This window comes from Somniosus microcephalus, chromosome 7, assembly GCF_052327205.1.
Source record: "Somniosus microcephalus isolate GS21.2 chromosome 7, FLI_Smic_1.0, whole genome shotgun sequence".
NCBI lineage: Eukaryota > Metazoa > Chordata > Chondrichthyes > Squaliformes > Somniosidae > Somniosus > Somniosus microcephalus.
Window position 1 is genome coordinate 254,961,048 of NC_140993.1, and position 22,016 is coordinate 254,983,063.

Consider the following 22,016-nt stretch of genomic DNA (forward strand, 5'->3'; position numbering starts at 1 on the left):
CCGAGTTGCCCTGCTCCCCCAGTAGCTTTGCTACCCCGGTATCTCGCCCAGAGACTCGCCATTGAAACACATGGAAGGGCGTGAAGTTGCTCTACTTGCGTTATAGATACACACTAAACTCGCAGAAAAAGCTGTCCATTCCAGTATAAGAAACTTTTTAACGGCATGATAAGTCTTAATTACTGCCAAACAATCTCTCAGGCACTGAAACTTAACTTTTACAAGTGTGGAGTCTCATTCCTTCCGGTTTTAATTATTGTTTGAGATTTTTAAAAATGTTAATACATTTTTTTAAAATTCTGTCTCTTTTATCTCTCTTAATCCCATCTTTCTTTCGCTTTCTGTACATGATTTGGCATTGAATTAACTATTCAAACTGACACTTCCTGGTTCAGACTGCATGCCTCCGTCAGGATTCTGCAATCTGACTGGTTAAGGAGATGCACCGTTGCTTGCCTTGTTCACTCAGGTCCCAGATCCCCTGTAGAGGGCACTGCGCCAAAATGGCTTTCTAATTATAGTAAGTTCCAGTGCAAAAGCCTGCAGAAAGTCTGCAGGCAAGTGTAAGTGTAATGAATGACATTCACTGTTGACCACAAAATCTGGGCCATTATGTTTTATACTAATGGTGGACAGAATCATTTTCAACCACGTATCATTACTCTGAACTTCAGTACTTCATTGGTTGCAAAGCGCTTTGGGGCGGCCTGAAGTCATGAAAGGCACTATATAAATGTAAGTCTTTCTTTTTATGAAAGTCTACCACCTTTCAATGCCATTGCTGTAAAGCTAGCTACATGTTTAACACTGGTTGGCAGTGAAAATCATAAATCTCTACCTTTCATACCTGGCAAAGGATGATGATGATGACACAGATTTCGGTTTAGCCCATGGATATGGATGCTGAGGTACTGATAAATACTGTTCACAGAAACTTTCTTTTTTGACAGGGAGGCGAGACCCAGAAAATTCTTCTTGCAATGGATCTCCAGATGGTGAATAGGCTCTTTGATCACTATTACCTGGTTCAGGCTTGAGAGACATGGAAGGGGTTTGGTCCTGTATAGTTCTTCTTGGGGACTTGACAGGAATACTGTCATTGATATCCATACAAGTATCAGTGGTGAGTGCTGTAATGGCTGCAAGAATAGCAGAATTGTACTGGTTTCCACTCCCCAACCATGTTTCCTCAGTCACGCTTACCCGAGGAGAGGCCTGCGGTGATGGGGTTCGAGAATGATGCGGTGAATAGGATGGTTGGCGGTAGTACCCACCATTGAATGAATGCCTTCTTTTGCCACATGGAGACTGTGGCCTCGATGAAGGTCTTGAGGTTGGTCGTGGGCTCAGCCAGTTCTCCTCTGTGATACTTGTTCTAGGTGAAGTGCCCGGGGAATGCCTCGGTGAATTCCATAGGGTGCATGCAGCTTGCCCACGAGGGAATCCTTCCTCATGGGCAGTGCCTTTTGGGGAGACACATGGTGACTGCCAAGGAGAGGTCAATGGAGAGGTATCATAAGGATAGGAATAACTTGATTCAGACGCTTCTGAATGGCAACTTCGAGAAGAAAGACTGCTTGCTGGGCTTAAGCATGAGGGATCTCTGTAGGCATCTGCATTTGGTAGAGACAGGGTAACTACTGAATTGGAGCGCTTACAACTAGAACCATTCTCAACTCCATCTATCTCAGTTTCACCAGCAAACTGATTATGGCCAAGGTGTATTCCAGGATAGGGAGTAATTTCTATCCTTGGACTCTCAAGGGTTGGAGCACCATTTGGTCTTACATTAGGAGCCAAGAAGTAGCTTGAAGCTCCAGTGTCAATATTCCCCCCATATCCCATCATTTGATTTGTTGATGGTAGTACAGGAGCCACTGGACTTGAAGACTGCAGGCCATGGCAGGATATTGGTATGGAAGGATTTACCACACCTGTTGATGGAGTGATTGTAACATGTGGTGAACCAAAATTGTAGATTTCTGTGGAAAAAGAATGATAAAAATTCCATTAAGTATTTTCATTTGAAAGAAACTTTCATAAATATAAATACAAGATATTTATAGAAATATAAGACAGTCACTAATAAATCCAATAAGGAATTCAGGAAAAACTTCTTTACCCAGAGAGTGGTGAGAATGTGGAACTCTCTACCACAAGGAGTATTTGAGGTGAATAGCACAGATGCATTTAAGGGGAAGCTAGATAAGCACATGAGGGAGAAAGGAATAGAAGGATCTGCTGATAGGGTGAGATGAAGTAGGGTGGGAGGAGGCTCATGTGGAGCATAAAAATAGGCTTTGTTGGGCTGAATGGCCTGTTTCTGTGCTGTAAATTCTATGTAAAACTGTGGCCGGAATTTTGCCAGCACTCAGGGGGCGGGTTTGGAGGCGGGACATCTGGCAAAATCTCAAAGATTGACAGCGGGTCGGAAACCCGCTGTCATCCCGCCTCCAATCAATCTTCCCAGGTGTCGGGTCCCCAATTTGCGCATGGACCCAACACCTAGTAGCGGGAAGAGGATTATAGGCACTTAACTGCTTGTTAACAGGTTGCTAACAGGCAGTTAAGAGGCTTTTTGTAATTTTGACAGGTCTACTACAGGCTTCCCGACATCCGGTCACCACTCCAGGCGTGCTGTGGATCTACTGTAATGTTTCTTCATTGATGACAGCTGCAGAAGTGGTGTGAAGGATCCAATTGTACACTGGTGAGAAAATGTTGGGAAAATCATTTTTAATGTATTTAGACCTTTCTGTAGGTAACAAGTTTTGAAGTGTTTGTGTAGTCTCATCTCATTGGGAGAACCTCTCTCACCAGTGACAGTTTGCTTCTGTAACTTCACCTGCAGTTGCCATCTGTTCTAGCCTAAAGAGGGAGTCACTGGAGAGCCTGGGTGAAAGGGCTCACCTTTGTACAGTGATTGTCATTGTTTGCCACACCTCAATGCTGTCAAACACTGAAAAATCACCTGTCAAAAAAAATTGAGTGTGGCCCCTTTAAGAAAACCGACAGATGATGTGTCATCAACTGACGTCACCTGACACCGGCTTTCTCCTAATTGGCTGGAAAGCTCGCAGGGCGGGCTTAAAAAGGCCAATTGACGCAAAATAACATCTGTGCGTCGGACGTCGTTGGGGGCGGGATCAGAACCCGGAAGGAAGCTGTCCCGCCCCTAGGCCGCACCGAAAGCTAAAATCCAGCCCTGTGATTCAGATTTCCTTTAACTGAAGGACAGCATCAAAATCAAAACTGAACTATTTTTCATACAACCAAGTTACATTTCACTAATTACGGTGAATATTTTCTTTAATCCAAGTAGGAACCATGCTTGTCTGGTACTAATATAATAAAACAATAGACGAATTATCAGTTAAAACACCAATTAAACATTGATATATAAATTGCCAATTGATCAGAAAGCCTAAACCTTATTTATGGATTGGTTAAAGGAAATTAAAGTTGGATATTAAAATGTGGACCTCACTTGTATGTAAAGTATGCTGTCAAGCATTAGATATAAATTTTGGTCATGTCTATTTGCAACACCAATTTTCTGATTGGTCCCCTTGGAGGACAAGACACACTCAACAGTTTGTCTGAAAGGTGTAATTTGATCCTGCCTGCTGGAGTAATCAAGATCTTTGCAATGTGTAATTTGATCGGTTCATTGTGACAACCAGGCTCCAGAGCTCACAGTGCTAACACTACTGCTTTCAGAGAACAAACCAGGCTCACCCTCCTGGGTTAGGAGCACTCACAGCGCTCACACTGCCGAGTTCAGATAGGAAGGGGTGAGGCCATGGAGAGCTTTTAACATGAGGATGAGAATTTTTAAATCAAGGTGTTGGTGGACAATGTTTCCCCTAATTTTTTGGGGGGAACGGGGTCCCTTTAACGGGCTGCACAGCCCATTCAAAATTTTGCGCATGCGCAAAATATTCCATTCAAAAGCCAGCAAGCAGCCTGTGCGAGACCTCCAGACATAGCGGGACGTTGTTGGTGGATCATAAGCCAATGTAGGTCAACGAGCACAGGGGTGATGGGTGAATGGGACTTGCTGCATGTTAGGATATGTGGATCAGAGTATTGGATGAGCTCAAGTTCATTGAGGGTGGAGGAAGGGAGGCTGGCCAGGAGAATGTTGGAATAGTTGAGTCTGGCAAATGTAATGTTACGCATGTTGTAGGACCTCACCTGCAGCTGCCATCTGTTCTAGCCTAAGGAGGGGGTCACTGGAGAGCCTGGGTGCAAGGGCTCTCATTTTTTTTAATTCATTTATTTATTGCACGTCCCTAGTTGCCCTTGAGAAGGTGGTCGTGCGCTGCCTTCTTGAACCGCTGCGGTCTTTTGGGAGGGGGGGAGGAGGTGAAGGAGAAGCTGGTGCAGGTGTAAAGGCGGTGGGGGTGGAAGAACGTGAACCAGGCCTAACAGAGGGCAGGAGAACGTGATCTATCTTATCATCTGGATCATGTTCTTGCTCTCATCCACCCACCCCCCCACCCCTACAACCCCTTTCAACCTGGATCACTGTTCTCTCCATGCTCCCCCACCCAAAACAAGTTCCTGACCTTCTCTCCCCGAGTTCCTGACTGCCCTCCCGAGCTCCTGACCTTCTCCCCAGTGGAAATAATCACTCTGATAAATTTTGATACAGCTATATAAAATCCACAATAATATTTTTTTCTTCCTCATCAATAATAATAAACTATAATTGTCGTATTCATAGTAAACATACAGGAAAAGTGGCAATGACAATTGTACCAATGTTTTTTAACCAGAACAAAAAATAACATATAATAGGAGCATTCAAAAGTAGTTATATCAAGAAAATCAATATTTATTTCTGCCATTTACATAGATACATAGAAGATAGGAGTAGGAGTAGGCCATTCGGCCCCTCGAGCCTGCTCCGCCATTCAATGAGATCATGGCTGATCATCCAAATTCAGTACCCAGTCCCTGCTTTCTCCCCATATCCCTTGATCCCTTTAGCCTTAAGAAATATATCTAACTCCATCTTGAATATATTTAATGAATTGGCCTCTGCCTGTGGTAGAGAATTCCACAGGTTCACCACTCTCTGGGTGAAGAAATTCCTCCTCATCTCTGTCCTAAATGGCTTACCCCTTATCCTTAGACTGTGACCCCTGGTTCTGGACTCCCCGGCCATCGGGAACATCCTTCCTGCATCTAGTCTGTCTAGTCCTGTTAGAATTTTATAAGTTTCAATGAGATCCCCTCTCATTCTTCTAAACTCCAGCCCAATCGACCCAATCTCTCCTCATACGTCATTCCTGCCATCCCAGGTATCAGCCTGGTGAATCTTCGCTGCACTCCCTCCATGGCAAGAACATCCTTCCTCAGATAAGGCGACCAAAACTGCACACAATACTCAAGGTGTGGTCTCACCAAGGCTCTGTACAACTGCAGCAAGACATCCTTGTTCCTGTACTCGATCCCTCGCACTACGAAGGCCAACATACCATTTGCCTTCTGAACCGCCTGCTGCACCTGCATGCTTGCCATTCAGATAATAATCTGCCTTCCTGTTTTTCACACCAAAGTGGATAACCTCGCATTTATCCACGTTATATTGTATCTGACATGCTTCTGCCCAATCACCCAACCTGTCCAAATCATACTGGAGTTTCTCGGCATCCTCCTCACAGCACACACGCCCACCCAGCTTTGTGTCATCTGCAAACTTGGAGATATTACATCTAGTTCCCTCGTCTAGATCATTTATATTGTGAATAGCTGGGGTCCTAGGACCGATCCCTGCGGTACCCCACTAGTCACTGCCTGCCACTCGGAAAAAGACCCGTTTATTCCAACTCTTTGCTTTCTGTCTGCCAACCAGTTCTCTATCCAAGTTAATACCTTGCCCCCAATCCCATGTGCCTTAACTTTACACACTAATCTCTTATGCGGGACCTTATCGAAAGCCTTTTGAAAGTCCAAATACACCACATCCACTGGTTCTCCCTTATCTATTTTACCAGTTACATCCTCAAAAAAATTTCAGTAGATTAGTCAAGCACGATTTAGTAATCTGCTGCCCTTCTTTGCACTACAGCCATTCCCAGTTAAGGGACAGGAGAGTTGAATCACTGATCCCAGGCTCTCAGTTTGGAGCTGTGCTCAGGAGTACAGGTTGGAGAATCAGGGATACAACACTGTAGCTACATCGCTGATCCCTGCTTTGGGTGTGCTCCATACCGGGAGTGCAGGATCCGTGAATTTACTCCCAGGCTCCTGCCAAATACTGCTCCTAATATGAGTGGGGCAAGATGAGGCAACAAGTGTTTTCCTCTCCCTTCCGTGGTGGAAGTGTTCAACCTGAGCTGGGTCTGACACTTTATTTTGTGGGGAACTGAAGGAGACAGTCCATGTTGCCCTGCACCAATATGGTACATCACAGGGTCATGCCACTTCAACTTTTCTTTTTAAATATAGCAAAATATTAAAACTTTTCTTTTTTAAAACTTGCATCGTGGCACCCCTGTGGTCGCTGAAAGGGCTTTTCTTTGAAAGTTATAAAATCAAAAGATTTCTCCCCATCATTTTGAATAAGTTTAGCATTTGTGCTACTGAAACAGAATAACTGGTCATTTATCACCCCGTTGTTTATGGAACCTGACTGCACAAATCGATTGCTCTGTTTACTTACATAACAACAGTAACTACACCTTAAAAGTAATTTATTAACTGTGACGTGCTTTGGGACATGCTGAGTATTGCTTCCCAACATCAATCCTGAACTTGCATTTTACCAGTTTGTATCTTGTCTGCATGTCCTGTGGTTGTGGTTTAACTTGAAATAATGCTCAAGATTTTCCTTTTCTTAGTGGAATAGAAAAAGTAACAACCAAATTTTATCACAACACCTTTTTCATCTTCAGAGTGTTCCAAAGCATTTCGGGGTTAATAAATTACTTTTAAGGTGTAGTTACTGCTATGTAAGTAAACAGAGCTATTGATTTGTGCACAGCAAGCTCCCATAAACAGTGGTGTGGTAAATGACCAGTTAATCTAATTTAGTGGTGTTAGTGGAGGGATAACTTTTGCCCAGGACACTGGAAGATCGCCCCTGTGCTTCATCGAACAGTGCCATGGCATCTTTTATATCCACCTGAACAGGCAGATGTGGCCTTGATTTAATGTCCCATCCTATATACCTCTATAACAAGTTCCCCTCTAATTCATTTCCTTTTAAGGCTGAAGACTCCAAGAGGGGGGATTTTAACTTAAAACAACGGGTGGGTTTGGAACGTGGGGGTAATTAAATTGTTAAAATTGGATTCCCAACCTGAACACTTGCGGTTTTAACGGAGGTGGGACGGGAAGCAGGGCTTGGGCGGGAGGTCAACCCGCTGCCAGGAGGCAGGGCGGCAATTTAAATATTACAATGAGACTGGCCGCCTCTTTTTAACCTCTGTCTTGTTTTTAACTGCATCTGGACGGGTTTCCCGACAGTTACGGCAACACAGGAACTGCTGCATCCAGGAGGCAAGTGCCTTTATACCAACCTCCTGGATGCAGGGTCCCTGCCTAACCCATCCCCTGCAATCGGAAACCCCCTCACGAGGCCTCCGATCACCTTCCCGGACTCTGGCACCCCCCCACGATCATCCTGAGGCCGGCCACGATCCTCTGGTGGCCGGCCCCGATCTCCACCTCCACCCCCTTGACATCCCCAATCTTCTCCCCCCGCCCCTCCCCCAGTCCCACGATGTCGGCAACCTACCATCCTGCCCGCACCCCCCCCCCCCCCACCCCAGTCCTATGATGTCCCCGATCTTCTCCCCACCCCACCCCACTCTGGTCCTACGATGTCGGTGAACTTCTCCCCCCCCGGTCACACGTTGTCGGCGATTTTTTCAGCGACCCCGCCCCGCACCCTCCGGAGGCTGGCACCGGCCCCCACCCAATCCCTCCCTCCCTCCTCTGTGCAGTCTAGTGCCACAGGCCTACCCACCCTGCCCGCAGCCAGCCAGTCTCTCCATTTGGCTGGCTGCAGGCAGGAAACCGAGGCCTCGTATGCAAATCAGGCCCTGCTGTTAAAGTCGGCAGGGCCTACAGGAAATCCGGCCTCCCGGGTTTCCCGACCACCTCGGTGACCCCCCGCCCCCAACCTACCTTCCCCATTAAAATTCAGCCACAAGTCGTTTCTAATCTTTCCTCATAACTCACTCCCCTGGCGCTCAGCATCAGCCTCGTGGCCCTCCCCTGCACCATTTCCTAAGCCTTGGATGTTTCTGTTGTGCCTCGGTGATCAGAGCTGAAGGCATTGTGCAAGGCACGGCCTGACCAGAGCAAGATACAACGTCAGCAGGATGGCCACAGTCTTATTCTACTGGTGCAGCTCAGCATTCTGTTTGCTTTGTAATGTGCTGCTCTTCAATTACTGGACACAGTCAGAGTGGAGTCTGCTATCATTCAGATCTTCCCAGCTCATGGATCAACTGCAGTGGAGATATCATATGAGGGAAGACCCATTCACAAGCTTCTACCAGTGCCATTCTTTGCTGGCTATTGGCAGCCAATTTTTCCTCCATACAGAAATGTACCTGAAGATTGAATTTGGATGATCAGCCATGATCTCATTAAATGGCGGAGCAGGCTTGAGGGGCCGAATGGCCTACTCCTGCTCCTATCTTCTATGTTTCTATGTAAGATTGGGAATTCTGCGGAGTGAAGGGATCAAACTCCTATCAATCTCCTGTCAATCCACAACAATGTACGTCACTAATCCAACATGTTCTGCTACCTCAGGGACTGCAGGATTCTATATTTTGGCATCACACTGATTAGAGTTAATATTTTCCTAGTTCTAGTACAGAACCAGAATTAGTTTCACAAGATGAGGACAGTCACAGGAAATCTGCGTGATAATTAAATATTAGGGGGATTTTAACATTGTTCCTTGAATGCAAGTTCTTTTATAAAAAGCAGATTGTAAAATAGGTTAATGCAGCAAGGCCCTGTGTGCACTACAGCTGAAAAATACCTATTTGTGTTCACTTCTGATACGCTGCGTCAAAAAAAACTCAGCTATCTTTCCTCCCAGCTTGGTTTAATTCATTCATATTTACAAGTAGACTTGTACACACGTTTTGTTTACAAAGCGTTTGGAAAGAATTTGTATTGCCGCTATAAACTAGCAATAGCATGCACTTGCCTCCACTCCTATGCAGCAACTTGGTTTTCCCCAAAGGGACTGAGTAGCACAGTGGTTTAGTCAATTCGCCTCCGGAACCTGGATTTCAATCCAACCCAGACTGAGGAGGGGCGAAAGTCTCCTTGCCGCTTCTTGTGTAAGCCAGTCTTACAAGTCTCCAGCCATTTTTATGCTGGTGCTATTTCAGTTCAGATTCAAAGAGACCTGCATCTGTGAACCAGCTTGTGGTGTTTTCATTGCTAGATCTAGCTTCCTTGCTCTGGTGGCAGACTGACAGGCCCATGAGAACCTGGGTCTACGAGTCTGCCACCAGGACGAGGCTGCTGGATTTAGCTGGTCCATGGACGGTGACTCCCAGAACCCAAATGGAGCAGCACCAGTTCCTAGTCAGCACAACTCCACAGTGCAAATTGCTCATAATTCGATGTTAATTATAATTCGCCCGCAGAGAAGAACTGTTGGCATGGGAAACAGAAGTGTCACGCTGGTACACAGTACGGGGGCTCTTCCAAGGTTAGGTCTAAGACACATTGTCGAGGCAGATGAGGGCGAGCTTTACTCTGGATATAGTCTGCGCTAAGCCTGATTCGGCAGTGCTTGATGCGGATAGTTGATGCAAAAAGTAGAAACACATTCCATTCTCAGCGTTCCTCACCCTCACAAGCAGAGAAATTCACCAACTATTGTGACAAAAATTAATTAAAAAACTATTATTACATTTCTGTTGGGCTGAATGGCTTGTTTCTGTGCTGTAAATTGGGTGTAATTTAGATTTCTCGGGGAGGAGAGTATCAGTGACCAAGACTCCTCATTTTTACTAATTTAACTAGCAATGCCAAAGACCTAAGTAGATAAGTCATTTAATGCAGAATTACCCACATTCACTTCAGAGAAGTGGATTTTAGTCAACGATATTGACTTGTCAAAGGTTTCAGTAGACTCCTGAAAATATTAGATAGGAATCGCAAAAACTCAAGCAACAGGTTCAGTTTCTTGGGTAGCTTTGGCCTCAAGAACCTCAAGTTTTTTTGGTTAACTGGTTGGGTATTGACTTTTTTAATTAAGTCATTCATTTCGCATGAAATTTTTTAAGTGTTCATCACAGACGAAAGTTGTACTAACAACACCACAGCAGGAAAATAGTGCAAATCCACATATAGGGGAGAATTTTAACCCCAGAAAAGGGTAGGTTGGGGTCATGTGGGAAGTTAAAATGTTACAAATCTGAATCCCGACGAGAACCCGCCTCCAACCTGCCCACTTCTGGTTTTAATGGAGGTGGGATGGGGGGGGGGGGAAGAGAGTGGGCGGGCAGCCAACCCGCTTTGGGAGGCGGGCCGCCCATTTAAGTATAATGATGAATCTGCCATGCCTCAGATTTAACCACCATTTTAAATTTAACTGTAGCTGGTCGGGTTTTGCATGCCTCGTGAAACCCGCCAGCTAATGGAAGATGATGACTGCTGGATCCAGGAGATAAGTGCCTTTACACTTACCTCCTGGATCCAACGTCCCTGCCTAACCCGCCTAACCCACCCCCCCACCGCGATCGGAGACCACCCCCCCACAAGGCCTCCGATTCCCCCTCCTACAAGGCCTCCGATCCCCCTCACGAGGCCTCCCCCACCTCATGCATCTCCAGCCCTCCGACGTCATCTGCCTGCCACCACCCCACTCCCCTCACCCCACTCCGCCAAACTGTTAAAATTCAGGCCATAGTTTCATACTTTCCTGGAAAATGTATTTGTATGCCAGTAATAGTGTGCACGGAAAAGAATTAACCCATCACATGTTGACAGTTGGGAATTAATTTACCCTTAAAATGTGCTAAAAATAATTCCCTAAGCCATTGGTTATAAACAGGTGGCTATGACCGAAATATATTAACAAAAAGTTTATGGTAGTTTCACAGTTATTATTAGCCAGTTTAATTACGGAGCTAAAAACAGTATTCTTGCACAACACAATATGGAGTGGTTGTAAAAAATATTTGTAATTTATTGCAGATTATAGAAAGACAGACGGAAAGAGAGAGAAAGAAAAAGGAAATAATAATAATTTGTATTTCTATAGCGCCTTTCATGACCTCAGAACATCCCAAAGCATTTTACAACCAATAAAGTACTTTTGAAGTGTAGTCACTGTTGTAATGTAGGGAAATAATGTAATAACATTTCAGCCCTTAATGTTTTAGTATGGGTGTCATCACACACCAACAATATGTAGGATACTTTCTGTCTGCATTTACACAGGCAGCTGCTACTAATACAAATGTGGACCCAAAACTGCATCATATATTTCACAATCAAAATAAATCCATAATATTACTTAAAATTAAGGCGGGAGAGTGAGGACAGAGAACATACATTTAAGAAAGAATGAACACTTTCATACAGCGCCTTTCATTACTTCACATCCCAAAGCACTTCACAGCCAATGATGTACTTTTGAAGTGTAGTCACAGGAAACGCAGCAACCAATTTGGGCACAGCAAGCTCCCACAATCAGCGATGAGATAAATGATCAGATAATCTGGTCAGTGATGTTGGTGGAAGGATAAATATTGACCAGTTAGAACTCCCCTGCTCTTCGTCAAGTAGTGCCACGGGATCTTTTACATCCACCTGAGAGGGCAGATGAGGTATTGGTTTAATGTCTCATTTGAAAGGCGTCACATTAAAGATTGCAGCACTCCCTCAGTACATGCCAAAGTGTCAGCCAGATTGTGTGTTTAAGTCTTGGATTGCTACCACTAATTGGCGAAAGTAAAATTTAAAACAGATATTGGGAAGACCTTCTTTACTGACTGATGTTTCATGTTTGGAATAACTTGCCAGGCATGGTAGTAAAGACAAAAACATTGGCCCAGAATTTGTAGCTGTAATGACAGCGAAACTGTCAGCGCTCGTTGTCATTACGGTGTAAAACTGAACTTCTGGCGTCTGCAATATGCGCAGTTAAACGCAGCAATCTGGAGATTGCTGTCATTGATACCCTGCTCCTCCACAGGGCGCCGTCTTCATAGATGCAATCAACACAGAATCAGTGATTTGACGTGAACTTCAACTTTTTACACGCTGTAAAAACCATTGAAAAAGTTAAGCTTTGTTGAATGAGGTGTAACTCCATTTTTAACAACTTACTAAGTCATAATTACTTCTGAACAAACTCTCTGGCCCTGAAAAACTAATTTTATAAGTCTGGGGTGTCATTCCCTCCATTCCATGATAAAAATTCCATAGATTTTTAAAATAATAATTATTTTTTATTTTATTTTTTAAAGTTTGTTTACGATTTTACCTTAATCCCATGTGTACGTCCAAATCTTTATTTTGCTTTCCGTAAAATGATTAAAAATGAATGATAAATCAGTGCTATTTACTTCGTGGTTTGCTGTCTGTTAGAATTATTCAATCTGATTGGCTGCTCAGTCTGCTTGATGACATGACTATTGCTGGACGCCACAGATCCCCTACAGATGGTGCCAGATGGAAAGTCACATCGGAATAAGGGGAAATCGATGCCACAGAGCCCACTAAACCTTTGTGGGCAGCTTTCTTAGAGGTCAGCGGCGAATGCCTTCCCTTCGCCGCTGACCGCAAAATCCAAGCCATTATGGATGTTTATAATGTAGCTGGGTATTATAATGGGAAAGTTACAATACTAAAGGAATGAGCTTCTATGGGGTGAATGGCTTTTTTTTGTTGCACTTTTTTATATTTACCATGGTTTCTTCCCAAGTCCTGGATAGACATGCCATCCTCTGCTGTTGCTACTTACTGACCTCCTACCCATAATGCTCCAATTGTAGGACTGACATTTACCCTCCCATTGCCCCTCCAGTCTCTTACACTCTATTACTGGTCTCACAACTGGAATGGTGATGACTGCTTTATTCAGATTTATTATAGAAATACCAGTATTCTGGACTCATTTCAAGGCTGCGGTCTGAGATTCAAGTGGCATTTATCAATCTCAAGTTCTGCGTTTACAGTCTGCAATACAACTTGATTTATACAACATGCCTAAATGTAATAAAACATCCCAAACTGTTTCCCAAAGCCAAAAACAAACAGAGGGGAGAAGAGTTAGAGGAAGCCAGTGAAGATATAGTCAAAGGGATAAATTTTCAGGAAGATTGTGAAGGAGGGGAGAGGGGTACCTGAAAAGAGAATTCCACAATGTGGTGTCAAGATAGTGGAAGGCTCCAAGGCAGAGTGAGGGGTGAAAAGGAGGTGAAAGTCACAAGAAAAGAGGATGCTGCTGGGAGGTACAGCTGAAGGAGGTTGTAGAGATGGAGGAAGAAGCCATGGAGGGATTTCTAGATGAGGACAAGCATTTTCAATATGATGTGTGTGTAACAAGAAATAGGAGCAGGAGTAGGTCATTTAGCCCCTCGAGCCTGCTCCGCCATGGATGATCTTCTACCTCAACTCCACTTTCCTGCACTATCCCCATATTCCTTGATTCCCTTAATAGCCAAGTATCTATCGCTCTCTGTCTTGAATATACTCAATGGCTGAGCCTCCACAGCCCTCTGGGGTAGAGAATTCCAAAGATTCACAGCCCTTTGAGTGAAGAAATTTCTCCTCATCTCAGTCCTAAATGGCCGACCCCTTATTCTGAGACTGTGACCCCTGGTTCTTGACTCCCCAGCCAGGGGAAACATCCTCCCTGCATCTACCCTGTCAAGCCCTGTAAGAATTGTGTATGTTTCAATGAGATCACCTCTCATTCTTCTAAACTCTAGAGAATATAGGCCTAGTCTACTCAATCTCTCCTCATAGGACAATCCCCCCATCCCAGGAACTAGTCTGGTGAACCTTCGTTGCACTCCCTCTAATGGAGAGCCAAATGGAGGTTGCTGAGCATGGGCAGCAGTTTTTTGGATGAGTTCCAGTTTATACAACATGGAATCCAAGGGGCCAGCAAGGAAAGTGTTGTAATCAAGCCTGGTGGTGCCGCAGGGGGTGTGGCTGAGGTCTCCAGCGGCCGCGGGGTGAAGAAGGTGTGGAAGTGGCCTTAGTGATGGTTAGGATGTACCATTTGATGCTTATCAGTGGATCTATGTGGACAGTGGTGGGGGGCCTAGGATGTGGAGATTTTAGCAGCAGTCGAACAGGATGAAGAAAGTTCTCACTCATCCACAACTCGATGTCTGATAAGCAGTGGGACAGGATAGTGGTGGTCATGGAGTTATCTGACTGTGTTTCCATCACTCCAAATATCCATTATTCTCTGTCTAGCAGCAGGGAATAACTTTTTGACCAATGTTATCTTGAGTGTTCTCTGACATTACACCTGGTAATTGGCTCCCGTTAGACAACACGTGAAACAGTACCACCAAAATCAGCATTGAACATTTCGCCTTAATATTGAAAAAAATCAGACTGAAGTGCAAAACAGTTGATGATGGGGCAAATCATTTGTGAGCACTTTGCTCCAGAATAGCCAACGTGTGTTTTCCTCCCCGCCCCCCCCCAAAAAATTATTTTGATGACAGTTTCTAAACAATCGCTGTGTTAAATACAAGGGGAGAGGGGAGAAATCAGCAAGTTGCGCCAGATCAGTAAGTGATGTCGAGAAATTGAAAATACGACCACAGTTTCAGCATGACAAATGAAAAACAGGAAATTAAGCGTGTATATCGGGTTCAGCGCTGTCACAAGAATACATACGCAAGCACGTGGATATGCTCGATTCATTTCTCTGCAGGGGTGGTGTTTTGTGCCTCTTTACAACACAATTCTGGGATTTAACCTGAGCTACTTTGCAACATGACCACTATCTCTAACCTTACTCAACGTGTTTGTTTACTCCATTACTCCCTATCTTCCTCACAACAAGACGTAAATAGCACAGAGACACATAGGACTGTGATCATTAGAGAGATTTGGTGTAGGACCAGCCCACTGATCCAACAAAAAAAAACATCAGTCAAGCTGCAACCAACAGCGCCAATATCGATCGGTCTCCCCAAAGCGGCGCAAGCGACCTGTACAAACCTCCTGCGGCGGTGCTGGAGGCGGCATCCCGCTGGTTAAACTCGAAGAGAAAGCCGAAGTCAAACTCTTCCTCGTCTTCGCAGAGGGAAGTCATGGGTGCGGGGTGGCGATCGTTCGCTCGCCCCAAGACACAGCGGCGGCGGCGGACTGGGCAGCGCTCAGCTCAGCTTCTCCGTGCGACACGCTGCATCCAGGAAACTCGGCATCAAGATCAGAAAAACCAAACTCCCCCACTTTCTTCACTCTTCAGAGTGTGAGGAAAGGGCGACCGACCTCTTCTGGATAGGCATCCAATTGCTGCCGTTGGTTTTTTTTTTGCTACCGTTAACGTTTTTCCTGCGTATTTCGGCGGGTTAGTTTCCTCCGAAATCGCACTCACTCGGTTTCCGGGTATCAAGAGAGGTGCAACATAGTTGGTGTGTTACTTTCTCCGAATTTACGTTAGATGTTGTAGGGAGTAGTCCTTAATCATCTGTTTTTTTTCCCCACAAAAAGTAAATCTCTATAGAATATATGATGTTAATCTTTGGGGTTGTAGTTTTAATAAACTGAAACAAGGGTGTCACGTTTTAATACCATTACATAGAAACACGACCTGATAGGTTCCAATATGAAAATTAATCATGTCTGATTAATGCTTAGTTTACATAATTTTGCAAGTCGGGGGATATCTATTAAACACAAAAAAAACTTTCATGTGTTCCAGTTTAATTTCATTGTCGTTTTAAGCCATATATCACCCTTTCCCTGCCCCTGTACTTGATTAAAACCTGTTACATCTCTAACTATTTCCAGTTCTGATGGCAGGTCATCGACCTGAAACGTTGGCCGGAATTTTCTGAGGTAACAGCGGGTGGGTTGGGGGGTGGGGGAGAGAGAGGGGGGGGGGGGGGGTAGTGAAAGTTGCAAAAATGTGAATCCCAACCCTCTCACTTTCACCTTTCACTCAGGTGAGCTGCCAACCCGCTGCCAGGAGGCGGGTTAACAATTTATTTAAATACTATAATGAGACCTGACGCTTCTACTTTAACCTGCCCTGTATACCATTTCCCGGGTCCCCCCCACCCCGCGAGTGGGACCTGGGAAAATCCAAATTCTCTCTCCACAGATGCTGACTGACCTGCTGAGTGTTTCCAGCATTTTCTGTTTTTATTAATTTCAAGAAGTGTTTTACACTTTAACTGCAGACAGTTTGTACAGATCCCAACTTTACACCCGAAAGTCAAATCCCCGCGATAAACCAAGAATTGAGAGATTTAAGCTGCCTACATGGCTAATAAAGATTGCAACACACTCCATTACTATTTCAGTTTTTGAGTATTCTCTGCACTGAAACTGCATTTGTAGTAATATCGTAATGTATTAGGCAGAAGATCGTTCCTCCAACTAGCTTATTCTCCAAACCTCCCATCAGGTTCCTTACTCGAACTAATAGCCCTGTATCCAATTTACTAACAGGAATCCATCCAGTCACTTTTTCTTTTTAAAAACTGCCAATGTTTTTGTTTGTTCTCTGGATGTGGGCAACGCTGACAAGACCACGTTTATTGCCCATCCCTAGTTGGTCTAAGAAGATGGCGGTGGCCTTCTCCGTGAACCGCTGCTGTTCTTGTGGTGACCGTCCTCTCACAAGGATGTTGGTTAGGGAATTCCAGGATATTGACTCGGCCACAATGAAGTGATCTATGTGCAAGTCAGATTAGCGTGTGACTTGGAAGGGAACTTGCATGTGAAGTATTCCCAAGACATTGCTTGTCCTTCTTGATGGTAGAGATTGCAGGGTAGGGAGGTGCTGCTGCAGTAACCTTAGTGAGGTGCTACGATGCATCCTGTAAATTATACACACTGCAGCCGCAGTGTGCTGGTGCTGGATACACTGGCGGGGGTATCGATCAAGCAAACTGCTCTATCCTGGATGGTGTCGAGCTTCATGAGTTTTGTTGCAGCTGCACCCATTCAGATAAGTGGTGAGTATTCCATCACATGCCTGACTTGCGTCTTATATAGATAGTGGAGAGGCTGCAAGGGGTCAGTAGGTGAACCACTCATCGCAGGCTACCTTGCTCTTGTAGCCACAGTGTTGATAATGGCTGGTCCATTTACATTTCTGGCTAATGGTGACCTCCAAGATGATGATGGTGGGAGAATTTGGTGATGGTGGTGCCATTAAAGCTTGGGTGAGATGGCTGGGCTGTTTCTTGTTAGAAATGGTTATTACCTGTCGCAAATGTTGCCTGCCACTTGTCAGCCCAAGCCTGGATATTATCCAGATTCTACTGTAGGCTGGCATGAGCGGCTTCATTTTATTAGAGTAGTTGTGGATGGAGCTGAACACTGGAATTCAGTGCACAGCTCCAGTCCTGAGCTTATCGTGAGGAAAGGTTATTGATGAAGCAGCTGAAGATGGTTGGGCCAAAGACACTTACATGAGGAACCCTTGCAGTGATGTTATAGCCCTGTGATAATTAGCCTCCAACAAACATAACCATCTTGCTTTGTGATAATTAGACTCCAACAAACATAACCATCTTGTGTTGTGTCAGGTATGACTCTAGCCATTAGAAGGTTTTCCCTTTGACTCCCATTGACATCTGTTTTGCTAGAGCTCCTTGGTACTATGTTCAGTTGCATGCTGCCTTGACATTGAGGGCATTTACTCTCACCTCTCCTCTGGCATTCAGCTCTTGCACCCATGTCTGGATCAAGACTATGATGAGATCAGGAGCTGAGTGGTTCTGGAGCAACCTGAACTGTAGATGTTCTATTCTACCACCCCACTGCTAATTTGTTCCACAATTCTATCACACTTACTGAAAAAAATGTTGCCTAAATTTCCTATTTTCATTTGTCACCCTTAACTTTAAACTCTGACCCTCTTGTCCTCAAATCCTGTGTCCAAGAGCTTTCCAAGGACTAATTTTCCCTACCCGTGAAAATCTTAAAGACCTCTATCAAGTCTCCCTTATCTTCCTCTTCTCATGAGAGTAAAGTCCTGGATTGGATAAGCTTTTCTCATTAACTCAGCCCCCTAGTTCAGGAATCAGCCTCAGCCCTCATAATCCAACATCCTTCTATAACACAGAAACCAAAGCTGAACACAGTACTCCAAATGTGGTCTTACCAAAGCCAGATCAACATTTTCAGCATCAGTTCAGACTTACAGGCCACACCCCTCGTTATACATCCTAATATGCTACTTGCTTTCTTGCCTGCCTAAGATCTCTGAGCTGACAGTTTTAATGACCTAGCCACCAAAACCCCCAGATCTCTTTCCTGCTCTGTTAAGTCACATACATTACCATATGAAGTGTGTTCTACATTCTCACTTCTGTCAAATCTTCACATTCTTCTGCGTTGAGTTCCATCTGCCACTCATCTGCCCATTGCACTAGCCTAGCTAGGTGCCTCGGTGGTCGACATTGATCAGTATCATTGGGCACTGCAGCCAATCTGGAGTCATCTACAAATTAATGGTGCATTTACACCCCAAGTTTAGTGGCAGTGTAACGTGCCTTTGGATTTGCACCAAGGCTACATTTACTTAGTGTAAATCAGGTGCTAAGGTCCATAGTAAAGAGAATGCGATTCTCTCCTTCAGGAATTCTCACTCTGCTTCATGTCAAGTTGTGCCCTGACTCCAGACTGAGGATGCCTTTACACTCTAACTGCAGTGTTGGAGTGAATCAAAACCACGTCATATCGATACTGCAATTATAATGTAAATGCATCCTTAGACACAAAGGACAATATTCTGCTTTCCAAGTCACTTATATAAAAAAAATTATAAACACTGACCCCCAACACCAACCCCTGTGGGACTCCATTGGCAACTAGTTTCCACTTTGTGCCTCACTCAAGTGACCATTCTTAATGTGCGAGTCTAGACAATGAGTGTTGGTATCATAGTCAATGATTGAGGTATAACAGCAAGGCCCAATCCTGACCTTATGCCATGTCCACATACATACACTTCCAGCAGGGATCACTGGATCTTGATCAGGAGTGCAAACCTGCCTGATTTTCCTCTCCCTGACTCAAAGTGCCACGGTCAGTTAACTTGTAGCTCCCTATACTTCCCCAAGCACAAGCCATGAATCAAACCTGGGACTGTATACTCAGATACTTACAGTCCTACATTTTTGGAGAATGAGTGGAAGTAGAGGACCACTTTAAATGAAAAAAATTGGTGCGCCTCTTTGGAGAATGTGATTTGCCAGTAATAATCATGTGCCTGTTCTGTTCACGTTGCTTTCTAGTAATGTACTTGGCTGCTGACGAGCACGATGTCTGTGTTTGATGATAGATCTCTGGATCAAGGCTAGTAAAGGGAGGCCAGTTGGAGATAGGGATTCAATGTTTTCCAATGCTGTTGCTTGGTTGTGGGTAAGTGATGAGAGCTGCGGCTGGGGAACCCAGTGCCAGGAGGGAGTTGAAGTGGGAGGTGCGGGACATGATGTTGGCAGTGTAAAGACTGTGAGTCTGTGTGTTATTTCCTTCTAATTCCAATTTGATCTGATCCCAAACTCTCAGATAGAAAAACTCACTAAAGCACCTCATTCGGCGTTTCCTGGTTCCTGAGAAAGGATAAAGTTCCCTTCTTGCTCCACAAGCAATGTCCCCCTTTTTCTCCAGTGTCATCACTTAAGTGTGACTGGTTAGTATAATTGCCACTGTTTTATGTTTAATATTTGTTTTATTGGAATTGATGAAAACTTCAGCACAGAGTACAACATTTAGTGACATTTCAATGAAAATTATATTCATCATTGGCAAGAAATTGTTTCTCCGAGTACATATTTCATAACGTTTTGGTGAAGTCAATTTTTTTTAAAGAGGGTGTATTATTTGACATAATATATAACATACTTCTGAACAATATATAACTCATACAGAAAGATAACATTTAAATTAGTTTACAGGATAGAATTCCAAAAAGCAAAGCACTCAATGAAATTTCTGAGGACAGATTATCTCTTTATATATGTAATCTTTCAAACTGGTCTTTACTTGTATGTCATTTCTTTTTAAACCAGGATACAAACCATCTGTTGACATTCGTTTTGAACATGCCTCAAAGAGTTACTGAGCATTAAAATTAGAGCTCCTATCTCTCTTCCTGCTTTGCTCTCCCACCTCGTACCCCATTCTCCACCCAAAATGCTCCACTTCCTGGTCATGTCAAGGGAGATCTACTAGTTGTGTATTTTGCAGGGTTCCTGCATCTATCCATTTGAGCTTGAGTGATGTAGACAGAGGATCCTGTTGGTGCGCATCTGCTTATCACTGTTGTCAGTGTGATCAGCCTTTTGTCGCAGAGAGTCTGTGATCTGGTTTCTGCCATCTGTTAGCATAGACTGACAACCTTGATAAGATGTGGGCACGCTCCAAGGGGATTCCCTTGGACTAGAATGGTTCGCGACATTAAATTCATCGCTTAGCAGTTAAAACTGATGAACTCCACAGAGGAGATTTTAAAAAGGGGATTAATTTAAAGAAAGAAATGGTCCATTACATTTTTTTTAAACACCCGAGCCTCATCTAAGGCAAGAGTTTATCCTTTAACTGATGTTTCCGTTTTACTATTGAAATATCAATCTTTTTGTGTGCTTCATCACTTGTTAGTAAACCAATCACATTATATCATTTAGGTTAAAAGTGGTGGATATTTTAAAACGGAGAACTTAACTGAAGTTGCTACAAGATAATATACTCATTCTTTGATGAGTTCCACGTGCTTATTTTTAAGTGCTTTCTATTCTGAGAAATAGGTGGAGCCTAAAAAAAGTCATTTCAATTTAAAAAAAAGAGAAGTTGAGATAATGCACTGACTTGTATCCGATCCTTGGGGACACGCTCTTTATTCTTTAAAAATATCATTTCAACTGAGTTTTCGGTCTGTTTTGCAAAAATGTCATCTTTGTAGACAAAACTATTTTGCAGTGCAAAAATATATTTTCGATATGCAACAATAATTTGTTTGGTGTTGGATTTCTCCTCAATCTTGTGATGTCTTCATGTAAATAAAGTGTAGTATTTAATTTTACTTTTTGGTCCTCAATTTGTTTAAGCCTTATTTTCCAAAGACCCTTCTGCTAACCATAAGGATTAACCCGGCAATGTAAAAATGGAAAGGTCAAGAGAAAGGTAAAAGATTCACTTGCTCTCTGATGTTCCCTCCCTCGTCCTCAAGGTGCCTCACTTCATCTCGGCCTCTTCCCAATGACCAAGCTAAAAGCAGCAATTTAGGGTAAACGTGTGGCCATTTTGACTTTTTTCATTTTAGGTGCTGAAATGACAGCGGGCGCCAGCTGAAGTTGACTATAACAAGGGCAGATGTTTTACAAAATCTGCTCCACTTTTTCCTGCAAGAACATAAAGATGAGGGGTTTTAATAGAGTGGATAGGGAGAAATCGTTTCCACTGGCAGGAGGGTCAGTAGCCAGAGGACACAGGTTTAAGATAATTGGCAAAAAATCCAGGGGGGAAATGAGAATTTTTTTTATGCAGCGAGTTGTTATGATCTGGAATGTGCTGCCTGAACAGGTGGTGGTAACTGATGTAATAGTTACTTTCGAAAGGGAATTGGATATATACTTGAAAAGGAGACATTTGCAGGGCTTTGGGGAAAGAGCAGGGGGTGTGGGACTAATTGGATAGCTCTTTCAAAGAGCCAGCACAGAGACAATGGGCCAAATGGCCTCCTTCTGCGCGGTATGATTCTATGAAGAAATTGTACGAGGATACCACTGGGCAATGAACAATGTAATGCATGGTCTGGCAATTCTGGTTTAGCAAGTGTTCGATAACCCTGCAATTGCGCTTCTGTA

The 22,016-nt window shown here is 44.0% G+C and overlaps 1 protein-coding gene across 2 annotated transcripts in view; it reads right to left on the reverse strand.

The window, feature by feature from the left end:
* Positions 1 to 22,016, reverse strand: part of nfatc1 (nuclear factor of activated T cells 1) — a 327,855-nt gene that overhangs the window by 302,564 nt on the left and 3,275 nt on the right. For both annotated transcript variants that reach the window (XM_085993629.1, XM_085993628.1), the window contains exon 2: positions 848 to 1,982. In XM_085993629.1, the coding sequence (XP_085849755.1) occupies positions 848 to 1,982 (1,135 nt within the window). The remainder of the gene's footprint in view (positions 1 to 847; positions 1,983 to 22,016) is intronic.